General features: G+C 28.8%; 2 protein-coding genes and 1 long non-coding RNA gene across 3 annotated transcripts in view; 1 reads left to right on the top strand and 2 right to left on the bottom strand.

Moving 5' to 3' along the window:
• Positions 1–6,462, bottom strand: part of LOC107455575 (glutaminase liver isoform, mitochondrial) — a 51,091-nt gene extending 44,629 nt beyond the window's left edge. The window contains exons 1-4 of the mRNA XM_016073199.5: positions 6,002–6,462; positions 4,413–4,509; positions 2,487–2,623; positions 585–714 (exon numbers count right to left, since the gene is read on the bottom strand). Of these exons, the coding sequence (XP_015928685.1) occupies positions 585–714; positions 2,487–2,623; positions 4,413–4,509; positions 6,002–6,279 (642 nt within the window). The 5' untranslated portion in view covers positions 6,280–6,462. The remainder of the gene's footprint in view (positions 1–584; positions 715–2,486; positions 2,624–4,412; positions 4,510–6,001) is intronic.
• A 7,047-nt stretch (positions 6,463–13,509) lies between these two features.
• Positions 13,510–15,778, bottom strand: LOC147808488 (uncharacterized). Its single transcript, XR_015433580.1, has 2 exons — positions 15,460–15,778; positions 13,510–13,684 (listed from the first exon to the last, which is right to left on the bottom strand). It is a non-coding gene; the product is annotated as an uncharacterized LOC147808488 (long non-coding RNA).
• Positions 15,779–15,918: 140 nt separating this feature from the next.
• Positions 15,919–22,896, top strand: LOC107455576 (uncharacterized). Its single transcript, XM_016073200.4, has one exon. It carries the CDS (start codon positions 16,150–16,152, stop codon positions 19,621–19,623), a length of 3,474 nt encoding a protein of 1,157 aa, XP_015928686.3. The 5' UTR covers positions 15,919–16,149; the 3' UTR covers positions 19,624–22,896.
• Positions 22,897–23,474: the final 578 nt, after the last annotated feature.

Below are 23,474 nucleotides of genomic sequence, written 5' to 3'. Positions count from 1 at the left end.
TTCTTTACTCTTTGTTTCTTGTTATTATAAAATCATTTTTGTTTTTTAATTATTGATTAAAGAGTAAAAAATTAACATAGATTATTTGTAAACAATGAAAAGTCATAACAATGAGTAATTATTGAAAATAAAAAAAAATTATATTATTAACAGATTGTTACATAAAATTTCAAATACAATAATTTTAATTATTCAACCGTAATCTTGACTATGAAATCGTAATAATTACGGATACATAACAGTCAGCCCCTCTTTTATCATTAGCGTTGTGATGTCAGCTGAGGTCACCTTTCGTCATTATTAACGAATCAATGACGACAGCCTGAAGTTGCTGAACAGCAGCGCTGCCTCACCGATCCAGAGAGCATATAAACATGTTACTAATAGATGCTCATCACTAATCTTTGTTACTTAATGCTAGCATGTTATTTGTTATGTTCTGTTGGTTTATTAAATATATTTTTTAAGTTAGCATGTTTTGTCAGAATGCACAAAGTCTAACAATTAGTATTAAAGAAAATTATATTTTACCATTGCATAAATAATGCTCATAAGTTCTTTTAAAAATCTTATCATTTGCTTACCTTACCACTGGTGTTAACTTTACATTTCCAATAAAAATCTTCAATGCACTTAACAAAATCAGGAAAATCTTGAATTACAAAATGATTGCGAAAAGCTCTGCTTATCAGGACGATATTTTCTTTTATTACTCTGCAAATACATTAATTCATTATATGATTATTACAATACCATTTTTATGCTATTAGGTATTAAAATATAGAATTAAATATTTCAAAACATTGTTGGAAAATTAACCCTTTTGACCTGAACGGGACTTATACGTCCCAAAGATTAAACTTTATTTCCTTATGGATAAACAGATCCCAATTTTGCATGGGTTTTTATGTTTTCAGGGTTCTTTAGGCATTGTCCTATTTTGTGTAAAATAGTTATGTTTGTTTCTATTAAGTAATAATTGCACCTATTAAGCATCAAATTTAGAAATTTTGTTTTGTGGGATACATTGACCCAATCATACTTACCAATAGAACAATATATGCCATTGGAGATGAAAATATAAGACAAAATTTTAGTTTTTGTATTGATTATTTTATAACAGCAACTTCTGGTTTCTATAACTTCTGGTAAGAATAAATAATTTAATGCATTTATATTATTTTCACTGTTTATACCCATGCAATATATAGGTGTTTTTACACTGTTCAAGACAATTGGAACAGATTGTTCGAGATTTCTGGAAAAACCTTATATTCATAGTATACTTACTTTAATATGTCAGCATTAACATAAACTGCTTTTCATACTTAAATTTTAATGCAGCAAAAATCAGGTCGAAAGGGCTAATTATTCAAAAGAAAATTAAAACTTTACTTCAAACTTATGACATTGATTCCATAGCTTTTTAATTTCCCAGAGGAAGAGCTTGATAAATCAGTTTTAAAGGTTCTAACTTATCGTCATCGGTCAAAAGGAATATTTCACATTATTTAAATTATCTTTTTTAATGACATTAACATATCAGTTTTTACAATTATGTTGAATACCAATGGGTATGGATCACTATAAATAAACTTACAATTTGCAACTGTAGTAGGTTTTATTTTGTTTTATAACTGTCCTTGAATATCCAACCCAATTTTTTGGGTTTACGACTACTCATGTTCAACTCCGTAACCTTGTAATTTTGAATCCAATACTGAAGACAAGGGAAATCTTGGATCAAGTAATGGGAGAAATTTTGCCCTTATGGAAGGCTTTTTAATGAAACTAACTCACATTTGAGTTAAATGGAGAGGAAAACCATGAAAATCTCCCACGGTTAGCTTAACGGCAAAGGGACTCAAACCCATGATATGTCTAGCACTGAGGATATTTTACGCCAGCACAAGCTGGATGCGAAATTCTTATCAACCAGCCATCACTGGAATTCGAGCCTGGTTCACCTCATAGGAGGGCAAATGCTCTATCCCCTGAGCCATCGCAGCTCAAGTGTAGTAGGTTTGAATAAAATCAAGTTTGGTTACAATTTGATTTAAAAGAAATTATTCTTTAAGAATCAGATTGACTCTATTATAGCAGCCAGAATGAGAAATTGATTTGCGCCAAACATGATTTAGGTTTATTAATATTAACAAGCTACTTGGGCAGAAGAGAGCTGTAAGAATCCTGGAGCAGTAAAAGGAACTAAATAATCACAACCAACAACTAACAAATCACAACCAACTTATATTATTAAATTTGACTTATACAGTGATTCTGCTAAACTTTGAAAACTACTGTCCTTAAGACACAGGATTTTAAAATTCTTTTTTTGAAATAAAAATGTGTCCGTATTGGAAATAGCATAAAAAATTTAAAACATAACAAAATTCTTCACAAAATAAAATAAATTTGCACTTCAGGTAACGTTACACATAACATACAATTATGAATATATATTGAATGAACTAAATGAGGCTGACTTTTTGAAGCTTTCCCTATCTAAATTTATTGCATCAGGAGATCCCATATCTCTCAATTCCTTGTGTATTGCTCTTAATTTCATAATCATTTCCTTCAGTCGAGGATCACTCTTTCTTAGGCCAGTAGCTGACAGAGCCTGCGAATAAATAAAATTAATAAATACTTCATTTTTTTTACAGAAAACAAAATGATAATGATAGATATTAAGAAGAAAAATGTGAAGTTGCTTCTTCTTCAGATAGGGGCTATTACACGGATCTGCAGTAAAAAACCATCACCGCTCTTCTGCCAATCTACCAGCTTTTGACAATGGCACTAATAGGAACTAATCCGAGCAAGAGTTCAGTTCAGTAGTAGTAATTTTATTCAACCAATGTGAATTGTTCAGTTAACTTTGATTAACTGTCATAGAACAGCCGACACAATTTTGAGTTTACGACTACCAATGTTTAACTCTGTAACCTTGTAATTTTAAACCGAATCCTGAAGACAAGGGAATTCCTGGATCAAGTTTTGGGAGAAGATTGCTTTTTTGGAGAACTTTTTGATGGAACTAACATACATTTGAGTTATATAGGGAGAAAAATCACGAAAACCTAAGCTAACTTTTGTACAAAATCTAACTTTTTGATGGAACTAAGATACATTTGAGTTACATAGGGAGGAAAATCACAAAAACCTAAGCTAACCTATGATTTGTCTACCTCTGAGAATATTTTACATCAGCAGTGTGGTCAATGTGAGCCAGATGTGGAATTTGTATCGACCAGCCATTGCTTTGATTCAAACTTGGGTCATTTAATTTCGAAGCAAGTGCTTTATCCTCTGAACCACAATGGCTCTCTGGTCAACCTTAATCTTAAAAAAACATCAGCATAGGGCAGGTATTCACAACATATGGACCACAGAACATTTTGACTTGAAACAAGCTCTGTATAGATAAGTTATTGACATAGTTGGCAGCATTTCTCTAAGCAACAGAATTTCATAATTAAAGCTCTGTTTATGGAAACGGTTTAGAGATTGTAAGGAAATGTAATTACTTGAAAATTCATACAAATAAATTCAAAAGGAAAATAACAGTTCAAAAGTCTATTAGATAAATAGAAAAAAATTTATTAAAATTCTAATAACAGTAATCACATTTATCTAATAATATACTTACAACAAATTTTTCTACGTAAGGGAAAGTTAACTTTTAGAATAAATATAAGTTTAAGTAGATTTTTTTCTTTGTATTCCTATTAATTTACAATGTGTAGTTTTAATAATTGTTTAAATTTATTTTGCTTCATTATTTTTATTATCTGAACCAGAATAAAAGATTAATTATACATTTATATCTCATTCAAAATACTTTCAAACAAAATCTAAATGTACCCAGCATTCTCATAAATACAGCATTATGTTAATAATGGTCCCCACACATTGTGACCGCTATCCAAAAGTGTTAGTTCATCCCTGGTGTAGGGTATACTGAGCAATAACATTAAAGGCAAAAACCTTTAAAAAAAGAACTATCATTGTAGGGTACTTGATTTCAAAGATTTTGTTTTTAATTCCTCACCAGAAAAAAAATTGAAATTCTGAGGAAAATTTTAAAACATTACACAACGACTGTGGTCATGATGATTATCAAAAGTAAAAAATAAATAAAAAAAAGTCAAGTGAAAAGTATGCTCTCTGTGATTGATCGAAATTTGGTTTGGCACGATAGCAAAATAAATTTTATAGAACCGAACTACAAGTGTGATTGACAATCTGTTTTTTAAAGTGGTTTGTAAAAATCGGATTAGTTTCATTTTTTTGACCTGGTGAATACATAACAATCCAGATTCTTTAATGACACTTAATTAAAACAAATTTAAACATAAAAACTAGAGCACCAGAGAATTATAGCAAACATCAACATATCCTATACTTACAGCGAGAAATTTCCCAACTGCAACTTTACCATCAGGATCTTTAAACATATCAAATAATATATCATCCACATTTTTTTCTGTTATGGCAGGACTTTCACTGAAAAGTATTTGGAAAAGTTATCGACTTAATATAATAATACATATATTTAAGCTATACAACCCTCTCAATAGGTTCATTTGCCCAGGGTGTGCTGGAGATTTCTTTTAAAAAAAATATTAATCAATGCAGGGGTCTGTTTAGAAGAAATTTGGGTCCGTTAACGGACCCTTCCAAAAATATTTTAACTTAAAAACGGACCCTTCAAAAAATGATTTTTCTTTTAATCGGACCCTTCACAAATTTGTTTATCTTCATTATTATTTTGTTAATCGAATAAACCCTTTACTGGGCAGAAAACAAGAAAGATGGATGTAAACGAATTAAGTTTTGTCTTCGACAGACGATTCTTCCATTATTCGTTCGAAATGAATATTCTGCGTTCAGCAGTATAAGCTAAATACCAAATATTTGTATGTTGCATCTCTAATTTAGAAGCAGCAATTGTTGTTTATTTTTTAAAATTTAATTTTTTTAATTATAATTTTACAGTGTTGAGCATAATCTTGTACGTCTTCACAATTTAAAAACTCCTTGAAAATTTTTTTTTTACAATAACGAACCCTATTTACACAAATTCATAAAAGCGGACCCTGCTTGAAAGAATGTGAGTAATTTTTTCACAATTTCAAGGAAAACGGACCTTTCACAAAATGTCTGGACAGACTCCTGCAATGGTCAGAAAGTATTTCAAGATTAATTCCCATCAGATATCAATATAGAGGTGAAATATAATAGGGCGAACATAACACAATAACTCTAACACTCATTATGAAACAACATAGATGAATAGAACAAGAGTGTATTTTCAACCTTCTGTTTCTTCTTGTTATTTCAATGGAAGATAATCGATGCTGGAATTTAAAAGCTAAAAACTTAAAATTATTGGGCAATATTAGGAAGCAGAGAATAAGATGGAACACCCAACTGTGGGGACTTTATGTTTGTGAGAAAGAGAGATGAAGAAATATAACAGAGGCTTGCTCTATTTGTATTTCAGTTCTATGAGTATATCATTATAATTAATTACACTGATTATGACACTGTGATCATCATAGCACATCTGAAGCAGGGGGAGCTTCAAATCTCCTATGGGGATCGAATAACAGTTCGATGCTTTACCCTTACTTACAATGAGTTACATGAATTACCAATCCGCACTCATGGATCAAAATAATCAAATATAAAGTTGTTAAATCAGTAATATATTGGTGGACAGATTAACATAAAGTGAGAATGGCAGCAACATGAATTTTTCATTAAAGCTAATGAATTACGCACTAATTAATGATACGGGCAAATTCTTAATTTCATTTGGCAAAATAGAAATTTTCTTTTTCCGAAAAATATAAGTTCATTACGATCCTGGGTATTATCCAAATAATGAAATTCAAGGGACAACTAGTAATGATAATTTCTAAAAATTTTTTTAATATTTTGACGAAAAATTAAAGTTTTCACTAATTTTCGTAATGTTTCTGCAGGTTTTTACCTTAAGCTTACACTTCCATTTTTAGTTTTGGTCTTTCCATCTTTGTTCGTGACTTTAAATTCATCCGCCGGCATAAATGTGCGGCTGGCATGCGAGGAGATCGGCCGAGAGCCGTGTACATTTCGAAATACATTATGCAAAGGAAATCTACCAATTGAAATTGAGTTTTGAATCCATCCCCACGGCAAAAAGCTTTCATTTCTTAATCGCAAACTTCGAATCTGAGAACATTTCTTCCTGAAACAGATGATACGAAAACTGGCACGACAGAGAAGCATTAAAGAATTGTACGTGAATTATCGGTACTCTTAATTGAAGATTAAAAATTTAATTATTTTTCGAGAGTGATTTCAAATAATGCAATTCTATCTCAAGAAATTTTTATCTCAAATGTCACTAAAATAGGCTGTTTTACAGGTTTCGTTTTGTTTACTTTTCTTTTTAAATGGATCAGTTACGGTGATGAGCAATAATTAATGAATTGACACAAACAAATCTTGTATAATATTAAATTTTCCGCTCTGTTGTTCCGTTGCAATAGAATTAAAAAAGAAAATTTATTTCTTTTTCAATATATAAATACATTCATTTTGTACATGGGATATTTTGTTACTTAATACGCACTGTCTTGGCTGACCGCCCTCTTATAACCCTAAACTTTGGCGATCTGGTGAAATGGGTGATTGCCAAACGAAATCTATCGCCAACTGCTTGGATGCCCGCTTTTTGAACGTGATTGAAAATGGCGAAAATGTTTGAGCTGGAAAGATGTAACGAATACGCTAGGAAATACATATTTTTTACTACAATATTTTTATTCATGCAAAGTGATTTCTAGATACTGGACATTAGTATTGCAGCGCTTGCTGAATTAATATAAAATAGCTCTTGGTGTCGACATTTTTACTGGCTAGCATTGCATATTGCAGGTATCATTTTCATCACTTTTCTTAGCATTATTGTCGGATCTGTGTTTTTATTTAAAGCAAAAATTTTTGTTGTTAATTATAAAGATTATTTTTGTGTGTGTGTGTGTATTGAATAATATTTGAAAGGAAATATGAATGACAAATAAGTTATAACTGTAATAAAACAAGGTTGGATGGAAACCACTTTTTTGTTTCTTATGAGTAAAAGGTTAAATTAATAATATTTTGCACCGTGATTTTAAGGTACGCATTAAAATTATCAACTTTTCTTGTATGAATATGCTTTAGTGGTATTAAAATAAAAATATTGATTCACATTTTTTTCATTGTTGGTTTTAAAAATTAGTTTACATGTGTTAAAGTTCTCTGTTTACATATTTTATTATTTGTTTGATGCTTCTATGATTACATTACTACTATAAATGATTTTTTTAAAATTTAGAATAATATTGAAAAGCACAAGTTGTATTGTAACACAAATTGTGCTTCGTGATTTGTATATTCAGTTGCAATGCTTCTAGGTTGTTATCATCATCAGTTACATATGGAAATAAGGCTCCTGCATTTACTGAATTTCTCACAGTTCTGACCTGAGTATTGTCACGACTACCAGGTCAGTCTTGTTGAAAATCCAGTTTTGATCCTTCAGTACCTACAGAAATAGAAATCTAGGTGAACCAAATGAATGTTATGAAGAAAACTGATTGGATTAGTATACATTTTAATTTGTTTTAATGATGTAGTTAATAGTACTAGGGTAAATTAGAGTTAATATATTATATATAGTTTACATTTCTTATTATTTGTGAGATTCTGCTTATTAAACATTACTATAAGTGACATTTTGAAAATTGATATTATAGTTTGGAATAATACGAAAGGAGTAGAATAAAATTTTGATGGTTGATAGGAAGCACAAATATGTAACAATTGTAATGTAATGATGTGTTGTTTTGTTATAGGTTGACTTTCTTATCAACTCATAAAACGCATTATTTTAAAGCTCCTTCAACAACCTCAGTGTGCCTGTATGTCTGAAGTGGGAGTTATGTGTAATTTGTTAAATTACTTCTGTGTATTGAATTTTCTTGAATGTTATTTGAAAGGAAAAAGGAGTGACAAATGAGTTATAACTTTAATAATACAAGGTTGGAAGGAAACCACTTTTAAATTTCGTATGAGGAAAATGTTAAATTAATAATATTTTGCACCGTGATTTTAAAATACCCAATAAAATTATCAACTTTTTTTGCATGAATATGCTTAAATGGTATTCAAATAAAAATATTGATTCCCATTTTATTATATTGTTGGTTTTAAAACTTAGTTTACATGTGTTAAAGTTCTCTGTTTACATATTTTATTATTTGTTTGATGCTGCTATGATAACATTACTACTATAAGTGATATTTTTAAAATTTAGAATAATATTGAAAAGCACAAGTTGTATTGTAACACAAATTGTGCTTCGTGTTATGTATATTCAGTTGCAATGCTTTTAGTTTTGTTCTAGGTTGTCATCATCATCAGTTACATGTGGAAATAAGGCTCCTGCATTGACTGAATTTTTCACAGTTCTGACCTGAGTATTGTTACGACTGCCAGGTCAGTCTTGTTGAAAATCCAGTTTTGGTCCCTCAGTACAGAAATAGATATTTCTAGGTGACCCAAATGAATGTTATGAAGAAAGCTGATTGGACTAGTATACATTTTGACTACTTGAAAGTAATGTTGATTAAAATAATGTTTTGAACATTTTAATTTGTTTTAATGATATAGTTAATAGTACTTGGGTAAATTTGAGTTAATAAAGTATATAGTAGCATTTTTTTATATCATCCTTTTTTTTTATATTGTGATTGATTAACTCAACACCTTAGTACATTATCTCTCTCTTCTAATAATAAATGTTTTTAAAAAAGTTAATTAAAAAATTTTAAAGCGCAGAATATAGAAGTGATGGAAATATAAATATTATTCTATTATAAACTTAATAACTAGAGTTGATTTGTTATAAAAAGCAATGAAAAAAAAACAATTTTTTTTTCGGGTTTACCCTGATCTCAGTGTAAAATCATTGAGATCTAGTCATATGGCTCTGCTTTCCTCTACCCCTATAATGGCTCTGGTATTGCAATATAAATAGTATTTTAGAATGTTTTGTTTCATTTTATTACATAAAGTGTCTTAACATTAAAAAGAAATACCAGCACTTTTGTAATTTCAAACATGATTGTTCTAAACTGTTGTCAAATTTTTGTCATTTTGTTTTCAAATTTTTGTAGCATGCCTATCATATTTATATCTTGTAATCTAAAACTTTCAAAAGTTAAATAGGCGCCTAATAAATATTTAGAATTATGAATGAAATGTATGACTGTCACTCACATCGAAAAGTATTACTTTTGGTATTTTATTTATCTTAACTGCTTTTAAAGAGCTCCTGTAAAAGAAGAATTTTACATTTTGTTCATAGACTAAAAATTTTATTTATTTAATTTGTAAAATGTACTGGATTTTTCTTATAATGTAGGTAGCTGTGGTATTTTTGATCCAAATGTATGTCTAAATTGTTTTCATTTTATAATAAATAAATGATTTTTCTACTGACTTAGTCTCTCTCTCTTCCTTTTTTTTTCTCTTTGTGTTTACTAAAAAAAAATTTATAAAATGAAGAGGAATACTACTTTTAAACATAAATTGAATTTTTCTAAATATACTTAAAAGCTTAACTTCATAACTAATTAAATTAAGTTTTATAAAAGTAATCATAATTGAAATACACTATGAAAATTAAATTATAACAGAACATTTCATGCACCAAAACATGTAACTGCTTTATAGTAGTACATAATCAGGGCTCAAAGTAATCCTTAATTTCCTTTAAAAAAATAAGATAAAGAAAGTATTCTTAATTATTAAACATTTCCATAGATGTCCCGAAATTTTTGTGATTTTAAAATTTTGTTGAAATTAATAGGGAGAAAAATTACTATTTATCTAAAAAAATATTGAAGAAATTTCATGAAACAAAATAAATAACAAAATGAACTACGAAGTCTTCATAGCTCTCAAGTACGATATTAATCTACTTCCAGTATTAGAGACAATTACTCTTAAATTGATAGCATATTCGATGTGTGAGAGGAATATAGAAAAATCTCTTACCTCACTACTCCCATCATACTCTACTGTTTCTCAAAAGAAAATCCTCATATTTTGCTACAACTTAACGATTTTCTATATTTAGGCAATTTTATTCTCTCTTTTGTGAGAAAGAAAACACATTTTTAAGAAATATTTCTTTTTTCACTTAAGTACAGGAACTACTAAAACTATTAACAATTGAATATCTGCGAATTCATGTTAGCATTGTACAGTGGACCAAAAAATAATTATAATAATAATAACTTTCCCTCATAACCACCCTCAATAACTTTCGTTCTAATGATCTGATTTTCACATACTAAGTGTCAATCTTAATGGTTCCTGAGGGTGACCTCATATATGAAAATTATTTAGTGCTAACTATTAAGTTTCGAAATCGAACACAGAAACGTACTTTCTCTGAATAAAAAAAAATTTTTTTTTGCATATTTGGATATTTATCCGTTTGTTTATAAATTATTCATAATTTTAATTCGGTTTTTTATAAGTACTGAATGGTCAATACTTTACTGTAGGTAAAATTTTACAACTCATCATAGGTCTTAAAAACCAAATTTGTTCCGACTTATAACAATTTTGTCAGAAAAAATCTGTTGAAATATTAAAATGTTGCAAGTTATATATCTCACATTCTGATTTTATAATTAAAATCAGAATTTAAAGCAATATAATTAGCTTTCCAAAACATACTGGTTAATTGATTTAATAGCCTTCATTTGATTATTTGTGTAGATTAAATTACGCAGATTAAACTTATATTTAACATAGTAGAGGAAAGAAATCTCTACAGTTGTCAAAACTGCTATTGAAATATGTGAAATGTTGCAATAAGTTTTTACTGATCCATTATTGAACTAATAAATGAACACATGGTATAACAATCAATGCTGTAATAAAAATTAAATTTCTCCAGAGATCTTGATAATTTTATTTTATCCTTCTTGATTACTTTATGAATTATTTTGAATAAATTATACATTAATGTCTTATCTGCAACCAATCTTTTCTTATTTATATGGAATATGCACAAAGCAGAAAGACATAACAACACAATTAAAAAAGAAAAAATGATTTTAATTTCTTTATTTAGTATTTAATTTGGCCCTAAAGTGTGACTTTACATATTTATAATGAGAGAAACACATTTTCAGTTTTGCATTATGATTAAACTTGGTCATATAATACACGAAAAAGATTTGCTTGAATTTTAAGAAACATATTATTTTACTTTGATTAAAAAATATAACTTAATGTGTTCATTTATATTAACTCAATTTAGAAGTTAAACGCCAATTTTTAAGCTGAAATAGTTTATTTACATGAATATCTAATTTTAGAAAGAGATATTCTATCCTTATAACTTTTTTTTTATATCTAAATAAAATTTATCTGTTAGATAAATATTAGTTCAAAATAAAATCAATTATATATTGTCTATATAATCTTTTCTGTATTGATCTTATTTTCTTAAAAAAATATTTTTTTTTTAAATTCAGTAAATTTTTTGTGGGAAAAAAACGAGGTAGTTATTCTTTAGAGAATATAACCTATAATAGTTAAATTTATTCCCGTTTTGTGCTTTGCTCAAATGATTGTTCCAATCGTATACAGTTTATTAACTTTACTTAATTAAAATAACAATAGTTATTACTTAGTTAGATTAATAGTTATCTATATAACAAATTTATAACGAAATCGCGTAAATATTAAAGGAGTTATCAAATATCAGAGTTTTCAAAGTACTTAAAAAAAAATTAATTAAACATTTCTAAAATCTTGCTTTATACATCTCAGAATGCATGCAAAGAATTCTTTTATCTCTAAATAGTACAAAAAATTTCTCTAAATTTCATGAAATTGACTTACATAAAGAATAGAAGAAATTGAATGAATTTGCAATCCATAGTAGTAAACTTGACATTTAGTGATAATCAATATACGTATATTCATTTCATTTACAGATCATTTGAATATAATATTAGTTAATGAACTCACTGTTAAGTGTCATAGTACTGAGATAAAGTTGCGGAAACATACATTATAGTTTTGAAACAAATATTTATCACTCTAACACAAACCACCAGAAAGACTGCATGAAATATTAGATTTTCACATGCTTATGTAAAAACTGAGATATGTTTTTATCTTGAAATTATATGTAATTAAATTAAATAAGTGGCAATGAATGATTTAAAAAAAGAAAACGTAACACATTATTAAAAAAAGAAGGAAAAAAAACCAAAGTATTTACGCATGATATTGATTACTTTTTTTTTCAAACCTCTTCTTAACGTACTTTATGAATATTCAACTAATCATCTAAATAATAATTTTCTAAGAAAAATTACGATCGCAACAGAATTACATAACTGGGTATAAAATATTATATACAGCTAAATTTCCGAAAGCAAATATAGAAGGAAAAAAAAATCTATGCACAGAAATCAATACTATATGTACCTTTGTACTATGTTAGCACTTTGTTGTAAAATACCTTGATAAGTATGAATACTCTTTAATTCGTTAGAATCCGGAAGAAAGAAAAAGAGAGTACATATAGTATATTTATTTGATTTGAATTAACTCGCATGAGTCTGAAAAAAAAATACCCTTGCAAACCTTTCTTGCAACGATTTTTAAAAATAATTATTAGACGATTTCACCACTAATTTAAAAAACATATCATCAAAGAAAGCTCTTATTTTATTAAGCATTCAATTAATCCCTTCACCTCAGTTAATAAGTTCATTGACAGTTAGATTTTTATTGGATGTCATTGATACGTGACACCGATATGGTTGACACTGAGATATGATCACACACAAAAGTATCAAATTTAAATTAAATAACTGCCATTTTTGAAGAAGATAATTCAGTTGTTCTCTAATCCGGGCCGTTAATATATATTTTACGAATCCTTATAAGTAATGAAATAAAAAACGTGTGTAGGGATCAAATTAATATTTAGGAGAGAAAGAACGCAGACACGCTGCTGAACTTTGATCAAAAGCATGATATAACGAGGTTAATAAGAGATGAAGGATTAAAATCATCTGAAATTATTTTTATCGATAACAAAGTTTTAAGGCGTTTGTGATAGGAAGTATATTTCAAAAAAATCAACAGGTATTTTTTGTCTCTTCCTGACTCAAAGAACATTTGGTTAGAAATTTTTTTTTCTCCAGATATTTCAATATACATATATCAGATATTTCAAAATACATATATCAGATATTTCAATATAACATATATCAGATATTTCAATATAACATACTAGAATAAGTTATTAGTAAAATAATAAAATCATAATACATATATCAGATATTTGAATATAACATATATCAGATATTTCAATATAACATACTAGAATAAGTTATTAGTAAAATAATAAAATCATAGGAACCCGAGTACTTAAGTTTTTTAATTTTAACAATGTAAAAAAAGTTCATGTTTATTTTATCATTTGGATATTTTCGCCATTACAAATACAATACTATTTGCTCGAATTTTATTTTCAGATGTTGACAAAAGACAACCTGATGAACCGTCAAATTTTCTAACAGTAATGTAGAAGAATCATTTTTCACTTAAAAAAAAAAAAAATAATGGTAAGAAGGGAAGCAGAAAATAAATCAATTTATTGAATCAAAATATACAGGCAAGTTCATCATAATTCCAAATTCTGGACGCATCAGTTTTATAATAAAGCATTTACTCTGGTTTTTGGAGTGGTTAATAATGGTATAAATATTTTTCTTCCTTGTTTGAATAAAAATTTGAGAAAACAATCATATTTTGCATTATACGTGAAGGGAAACCACGAAAATATCTTTCAGATGGCTTGATTCCATTTAGAAGTTCAGTAATCGCAATGAATTTTTTTTATAATGAATCATTTTTCAGCATCTTTGAGAGACTTCTTTGTGACTATAACGAGATGTTCTTCAAATTTTTGTAGTTTTTAACCGAAAATCAAAGTAACTCGCTATTTTAGTATCGGAATAAAACCATATTTACGTTATAAAAATAATTATGTTTATAAAAATAATTAAGTTATAAATAAATTATAGTTAAGTTAAAATAATTAAGTTAATTAATTATTTTAATTAATTGATAAATTAATTAATGAATAAATTAATTAATAAATTAATTTTAATTAATTAAGTTAAAAGAATTAAGTTAATAAATAATTAAGTTAATAAACAATTAAGTTGTAAAAATAATTAATTATAATCAAGATTAAATTGAAATTAAAATTATCAAATTTCGCGTTATACGCTATGAAAAACAGACAAAAATGTTTTTCAGATTGCTGCTATTGGTATATAAAATAAAATAATTTGCAATTTAAGTATAGGAGTAAAATTATAAATAAACATTTTTTCATTATTATTATCCTTAATAGATAGGGTACCATCTTTCTGAACAGAACGAAAAGCTCTTCTTATTAACTCAACCCAGAAATCAAAGTGTGAGCTTTTTTATTTTGTGAATGTAATGAAACACCCTTATTATGCTTAATCCAATTCAGAGATCAAAGTAATTAACAATTTAAGTATCAGAATACAATCAAATTCATGAAAGTTATAAGAATAATTTATTTTAATGAAGATTAAGTTAAAGTAATCAAATTTGTGTTACATGCGAAGGAAAACCACGAAAAAGTCTTTTAAATTGCTTAATAGTAATAGGTTTCCAGCTTAATGTTGATTATCGCAATAAAATTATTTTTTAATAATCAATAATTTTTTTTATCATCTTTGATAAATAGTAAATGCTGTGAAATGCTCTAAATTTTTTTTGTACTTTTTTGAATTTTTGTAGGCAACCCAGATATCAAAGTTACTTGTAATTTAAATACAGGAATAAAATTATATTTTGAAAGACTTTTTGAATGAAAATAATAAGAATTTAGATTACGCACAAATGAATATCATGAATAAGTTTTAATAACTAACTAACTGAACGCTAACAGGCAATTATGAGACTCTATCTCAGCAATTATTAACATTTTCCAATTTATTGTTCATCATGAAATTAAATGCTTTGGGTAGCTTAGATTGCTTATAAAACTGTTCTATTTTATTTTAATCATTTTATTAATTTTTTTAGTTATTTTATATTTTTTATATATTTTTAATAAGCACTTAAATTGTTTTTTTTTTTTTTTTTATTTATTTCAAGTATTTGAATTTCAGAACAATATAAAAATCAATTTTTTAAAATACATTAATTTTTTCATTTAAAATTTACAAATTATAAATCTTTAAAAAAAATGTGATCAGATTTTTCTGGCACAGTGACAGAATGTTATTATTTATCATAACAATTTATGAAAATCAAATAAAAAAAAATAGAGACCAGTGATGTGTCCAGTGTCAAAGTTCACCCTGACATCTGTTTGGTACAGTGATTGATCTTTCCATCTTTATGTCTTTGTTTGAGTTACACGAGCAAAGGAGGGGATACAAGCGTCTATATTCTTTGTCTACGAAGTACTTAGATTGGTTTGAATAAATTATCAAACTGAGCATGCGCGTTATTAAAATTGCGCCAAACAAAAATGCTAAAAACGCCATTCTAGTAAACCTGACAAAACGATGAAGAGATAACGATGAAAACGATGATGTAATCGACCAATCAAATGCCTCTATTTATTAAAAAGGCGGTCAGCCAAGCAACAGCCTACTTAATAACAAAATAATCGAGTTGAATGGGTTGAAAATTCTTTGCTACATAATAGCTTACTTAAATATTGATTATGATATGCTTTGAGTTTTTTAAGATCAAAAAGTTTAAATTTTTGCCACTTTTGATTTCGCAGCTGTATGTCTTTCCTCTCACAACTCAACGCCTGTGAATATTTTTTCATAAATTATTGTTTGTTTTTTTAAATGGCGGTACTCGCGCGATAGTTATTTTATTGTTGTTATGGAACCGGTGATTTTCCTGTCAGTGCAATAGACTAACTGGAATTTCCACATTTAAACTCATTTTTGATGTTTTCTTATTTAACAAGCAGTTACTTTTTATTTTCCTTTGTTTGCTGAGATGGAAAACTCCAACGAACCTGATAATTGGATACCAACTTCTTTTCCGTCCACTCCTGAAGCTACAGAAGGAGATTCTATGAGTTCCTTTCATTCAGCTGCAACTCCTGGATCAGCAGCTGTTGATCTTCAGTCTGATGATCAGTCATTTGATGCTGTTAGCCGTCAAAAATTGAATCTGACCATTCATACTAGTCCACGAAGTCCGAGAATTCCTGGTATGTCCATGTTTGAAGAAGATACCCGTAGTTCATGGAGTGTTGAACCAAAACCAACTCAATTGAGAGAATCAGTTTTAGAGGATGATTCTCGAAACAGCACTGACAGCCAAAAATGTAGGAAAGAAGTTTCGAATATTATCGAATCAATCCCTGATACCGAGAAAGAGCTTGTTAAAGAATCTGATAATAGTAGTAGTAAAGATAGTCCTGTGAAAGATCTTAGTGCTTGGAATGTGAAGTCTAATTTATCTAATACAGGAGATAAAGATGACCGGGATACATGTATACTTGATTCAAATCCCCTTGATACATCAGTTGAAAATAAGAGCCCTGATGCTGACATAAATGAAAACAAATTAGATGCAGATTTAAATATTGACCAATCAAACCTTAACTCTGGCATGAATGTGTCTGATGAAATTTTGCCTACTGATAACATTGATGATGACTCTAATGCCAATAAGTTGGCAACAGAGTTATTTAATGTTGACAGATCAGATGCTTCTTCTAACATTGAAGAGGTTGATTTTAGTACTAGAAAACGAGATTCTAACTCTTTTGTTGAAACATTAGAGTCTGTCTCAAATGTTGAAAAAGTAGATTCTTATATAGAAGATGTTAATTCTAATAGTTGTGTATTAGATGCAGAATCAAATAAGGAGAGCTTTGATAGATCAGAGGCTGATTCAAACTATGACAAACTAAATGCTGATTCAAACATGGATAAACTCTATACTGATTCCAATGATAAGCTAAATACTGACTCCATCATTGATAAATTAGATACTAATTCAAACTGTGTTAAATTAGATGTGCATAAAAATATGGACAAAGAAGATAGTATTGATTTAAATATTAAAAGTATAGAACCTGATTCAAATCTTGAAAAACAAGAGTTGGACTTGAGCAATGAAAAATTAGAGCTTGACTTGAACAGTGAAAAATTAGAACCCGATTCAAATAATGAAAATTTAGAGCCCTGCGTAAGCAATGAAAGATTAGACCTTGATTTAAACACTGAACAATCAGAGGCTGATTCAAATGTTGAGAGACAAGAATCAGATTTAAATGTAGAAGAATTAAGATCTGATTCAAATATTGAAAAGTTAGAGGCCAATTCTTCTGTCGGAAAAATAATTTCTGATTTGAATATTGAAAGATTAGATGAGGATTCGAATATTGAAAAATTAGATGAGGATTCAAATATTGAAAAATTAGATGAGGATTCAAATATTGAAAAATTAAATGAGGATTCAAATATTGAAAAATTAGATGAGGATTCAAATATTGAAAAATTAGATGAGGATTCAAATATTGAAAAATTAGATGAGGATTCAAATATTGGAAAATTAAATGAGGATTCAAATATTGAAAAATTAAATGAGGATTCAAATATTGAAAAATTAGATGAGGATTCAAATATTGAAAAATTAGATGAGGAATCAAATATTGAAAAATTAGATGAGGATTTAAATATTGAAAAACTAGATGAAGATTCAAATATTGAAAAACTTAATGGTGATTCAAACATCGAGAGACTTGGTTCAAATTTAAATGGGAAAAAACATGATGCTAATCTAAGTAATGTCTCAGTTTGTGAAAAAGACAGTGTATGGAATGTTGATTCAGCTCAAGTAGAATCTAAAGAAGTTCCAATGGATGAGGAATCTCAGAATCCACCCACAAGTTTAGAACCCCCAGCAGAAAAAAGTGTATGGAATTTTAAAAAAGCGGAAGATATGAAAGACCCCCTAATGGATGAAGATTCACAAATGAGCACAAGCAGTCGCAAAAGCTGCGGAAAAATATTAGAATCTTCCAAAAGAGCAATCTCTCCTACAGTCTTACCATCTTTGGATGAAGAGTCACAGAGTAGTATAATTAGTCAAAAAAGTCATTGTAGTCAGAAAAGCCACAGCAGTCAAAAAAGTTCCAAGCGTGCCAGATGCTCTGATGACGAAGTGAATGCTTTTCTGCCCGAAAATTTATTTGAGTACATGTGGCCTCAAGAAAATGGAGAATTTTTTATATTGCAGGAACAGATTTGCGATTATTTAAATATCAAGTCCTTTAAGCGGAAATACCCAGATTTAGCCAGAAGATCTGTCGACATGGACGAGAAACAGTTTCTGAAAGATAAGGGAGTTGTTACCGAAATGCAATGCGATTTGGGACTCACGGCATTGAGATCTGACGAAGTCTTAGAGCTGATGAGCAAAGATTATCCAGATCACTATAAAGATTATATCAGAGTTTTGAGAGAAAAGGAAAAACAAAGTATCACTGATAAGCACAAGGAGTTCGTCGCCACCAATTCCGACAAGACGAAGATGGTGGATTTGGTGAAAAAAGCCATGCAATCTGCGGCGGAATACAACGCTCACCTGAATCAAGAGAGGAGAGAAGAAAGGAGATCTTGTATGGACTTGCAAACTTATACGATACACTATCCAGTCAAAAAATCAAATAAACCAAAGCCGAACACGAAGCCCGGGAAGTATCCCGTCGCTCTCCTTCCTGGTCAGTTCCAAGATTATTATAAGGAATACACTCCTGCCGAACTGAAGTACCTCCCTGTCAACACGGTCTTGTATGGACCCCTCAAAGAACTTCAAAGTACCAAAGCTCTTTCTGATGGAAGTCAGTCAGACTCTGAAGACAGTTCTGCTTCCGAAGGATCTTGCAGCTCGAGTCAAGGAACGGCAGACGACAGCAGCTCTGGATCCGAGAAAAACGAAAACGGTAAAGCGCCTTCGGATAAGAACGGCACGGCCGCCGAAACGACGGCGTACCGGCCGAAAGTGAAGCCGAATGCTGTCTGCAAAGTCTGTAAGAAAGGAGCAGAAGGTAAACCAGACGAACTCGTTCATTGCTCCGAATGTGACAACAGTGCACATCCTTCTTGTATCGAATTGACGACCGAAGTCGTGGACGTCTTGAAGACGTATCCTTGGCAGTGTATGGATTGCAAAGTGTGTTCTCACTGTAGCGATCCTAATGATGAAGATAAGATGCTGTTTTGTGACTTCTGTGATCGGGGTTATCACACATTCTGTGTGGGTTTAAAAAACCTTCCTCAAGGAAAGTGGGTGTGCCGTCGATGTGGATCTTGCTCAATATGTGGTGCAACAAAACCAGGACCTGAGACTTCAAAAGCCCAATGGTTGTACGATTCTGCGAAAGGAGTGGTAGAACTCGATGCAAATCGTAGGCCAAAGATCATGTGTCAATCTTGCTTTAAGAAAAAAAGATAGCTATTACATTTAAGCAATAGTAAAAATTTCAACTTGGGTACAACAAAAAATGTTTTACTTAATTGTAAATCTGTATTTAAATTTTATTCAATCAACTGATTAATTTAACTTTTGGGGGTAAATTCTTTTGTTTGATAATATAGCACAGGTTTAAATTGATGTCTTAGCATTCTTATGCAATAATTTACTCTCTCTTAGTGTGTTCACGAATGTGGGAAAACTTATGTGAAAATTCTGTGGACAATTTAAATTTTATGCAAAGTTCAATCAACTGATTAATTTAACTATTGTCTAACCTCTTGTATTCTTTAGTACCTACTGATTTAAAGTGATATCTTTGTATTAGTATTAATTTAGTCTCCTTGTGCATGTTGAGCAGTATTCTCCCTAAGCTTGTTGAGAAGGGCCCTCTATGACCTTTTCATAAAAATAAGCCCTTAAAATCTCTGCTTTTTTATTCATATACCATTTTAAAAAATTTATTATTGTTTAAATAATAATTACACACTGGTTAAATTGTATGTGTTTATATTCTGATTGATATTACAAATATTTATATTGATGAGATATTCTCAACTGCTTAAATTTTTTTTGTTTCTATTTTTTTTTCGGAGGGAGGTATATTATGAATTTTTTATGTGACTTCAAAATAATTTTTTAAATAAATACCTTTTTTTAAATAAAAAAAAAAAAATTCACCTTTTAATCTTAATTTTCTCATAATTCAGTTTGAATTGTAGAAAAAATTTGCAAGCTGTATATCAATTAGTCATTTTTTGTTTTTGTTTACTTTTTTAAAGAAAACAATTTGTGCACAGTGCAAGCCTTTGATAATTTTTTATAAACTACAAATTATTTGTTATAGAGTGAGAATTACTTTTTGAAATACACACATGTATTGTATAAGAGGATAATTTAATAATTGTTGAGGATCAAATTAGGTTATTAAATAATATTACACATTTTGATATTGTGTTATGTGAGTGTCCTTTCAAAACTCTAAGTGCCCTTTTATGTGAAGAAGCGCACCTGCTGTTTTTTATTCTCTGTGATCTCAGTGTTTAGAAAAAATTAAAATTCTAATGACAGTTTTAAATACTTTTACTTCTTATATGTTTTTTAAAGTAAAATTTTTTTTTTAATGTATATTCCCCCCACCCCTATCTTATCTAAGAAAATCATAAACGTGTGAGGCAATCACTGAGTTTCTTCAGCACTTATTAATACACTACAATATAACAACATTAAAATCAAAGTGTTTATTTTGTTAATAATTTTTAATTATTTGATTAAAAAGAATTGTTTTTTAATTAATAAAATATAACAATATCTCTTTCTTAGCAATGTATTTCAAGTTTATTTATGTAAGAACAAAAATAGTTGATTTTAACTTATATACTATGTTTTTTTTTCCTAATAATTATACTATTAAAACGTTATGTATATGCCAATTTAAAAAGTAAAATAAAGTCTTAAGTTTTAAACACTAAATCTATTAATATTTACGTATTCATATGGTGTTAAAAAAATGGAATAGATTTTGTTACATGTTATCAAAATTCTTGTTTTAAAAAACAAAGAAACAAACAAACTTGCATTTGATGAAAAATTAACGCAGACATTGTATTGAAACATTTTATCAAACCTTAGCCATCGAAACGACTGTTCTATCTATAAGTACTAAAGCATTATTTGTACCATAGTTCCTGATTATCATTATAAGTTGCTCAAATGGCATGCTTTCGTCAATTAAAAATCTAACTCTTTATTCTTATAAAATTGTGATCTGTAAAAATTGCAAAACATGTTGGAATATTCTTATATAATTCTCTATAGAAAAATTTGGCGAGAATCGAGCAATGGACACAAGAAAAATATATATATATAGAAAGAGACTAATTGGCAACCACTATTTCATGATTTTGTTCTAAGAACGAGGCAATTAAAGTTAGTGTCATGGAAGATATCTCTTAAATATCAGTTGAATCTTACATACTTTTAATCATTGCACCAGTTTTATATCTAATAAATATGTTATATATTTATTTAATTTCAAATCTTAAAATAAATTGAAGCAAGTACATTTTTTTGAAATTAGAGCATACTTCTGCTATTGAACTAAGCTTTATTTTTGAACATAACAGTATTACACTGTGTATGAATCAATGTATCTTCAGGCCTTGTGGTCTGCAGGACTAGTAACTGTAAATTAAGATTACTAATGTGATGAAGAGAAATAATGTTTTCTGCTACCAGAATTATTTTCTTCACTAGAGAATTTGCATTCTGGATGGCGACTAATAACTTAAATTTAAGTTCTTGATTTTTGGCATTTTTGCTGCATTATAGTAAGGTGTAGTTGCTAGATTATCAGAATATAGCTATGGAAATATGGCAGTATTTTCATCATTATAACTATAATGCGAAGTTTAGGAGGGTAAAAAATGCTTAAGATGAGTAACAAATCTCTCAATAATTTTATTTATTCCAACTTTTAATTTATGTATAACTGAATCTAAAAGTACTTAATATTTTTACGATAATTGAAGTAAAATGATTGATTACTTTTACTATAACTATTATATTTCAATTGTTCATCCTTAATTGTAAAAGACTGAACACTATGTTCGAGATATACAAGTTTAAAGTTTCACATTTTGATTTCAGAATGTTTTGTGAATATTGTTTCTATTAGTTAACCAACCTACAACCTATATATGTACAGCAAAACCTCCAGGATAGACCACTTCTATTTACGACCACTTTTGGGAGGCAGGGAATTTTTTCAATAGACTTGGTGTTAAAGAAAACCTTTAGGAGAAACGAGCGACCACACAAACATCTGCAGCAAAGGTCAAATAAGGCAAAACAAGTTGCATTTCTGCACCCCAAAAAAAAAATGACACTGACTAAAATTAAAATAGTTTTCAAAAAAATCTTTTACCCTCGATAATAATTTTGAAGTCAATGGAGATAACCTCTAAGAACAACCAACCTCCATCTACAATAATTTTATTGTGGAACAGAGAGTAGTTCACTGTATATATAATATCAATTACTGTGCTATTTCATTGGTTATTGTAAATATTTATGCTTTATATTTTCATTACGATTTGTTTCAAAAAGGTTTTTTGCAATACATTTTTTGTGCACTATTTGTTGTCATCATGTAAATTTTAGAACTCATTTTTCCTTTTAAAGGATGTCATATGTATGGTAGTTTACATGACTCAGTTCAATATGTAAATATATTTATAAATACATTTGTTCAAAGATTGATTTATTAATCACACAACGCAGAAAAGTATTTGATACCGTGCTATCCCTGTGGCAGAATTCTCTCTAGTACTGATACTTTTCTGAAAGACATTTTGAATTACTAATTGTAAGTAATACAAGTGCAAAAAGAAAAAGCCTTCATGTTTAGAATAGAACAGTGTATAATTTTTTTTAAATATACATATAAAAGAATACATATTCTAATACAGTGAATTCGCGATAACTCGAATCTGATAGGACTGACGAAAAACTTCGACATATCGGAAGTTCGACTTACCGTTAGTTTCGTTTTGGACTTTCAAAATATTGTCGGATTATTTAATTAATGCTTATTAATAATTTTTCTGACAAGCCATTTACGATAAGACTGTTTGAAGCACTTTATGATACCCTGGTCCATCGGCTGCAACTTTGCTGTTGTGTTTGAAGGGAGAAACTGCAAGTTTACTGCTTTCAAATTAGGTAGATCACTATGTGCTGTGCTTTTATCCATAAAGAGTATCACTTTTCTTTTTTTAGCGAAGAATTTCCGATCCAATTTTCTTACATAGTCTTCAAATAAAACTGATGTC

Source organism: Parasteatoda tepidariorum, chromosome 5 (assembly GCF_982258835.1).
Source record: "Parasteatoda tepidariorum strain Cologne lab strain chromosome 5, Ptep-v5.0, whole genome shotgun sequence".
NCBI lineage: Eukaryota > Metazoa > Arthropoda > Arachnida > Araneae > Theridiidae > Parasteatoda > Parasteatoda tepidariorum.
Note: the sequence above shows the minus strand (reverse complement) of the source record. Positions and strands in the feature narration are given on the sequence as shown.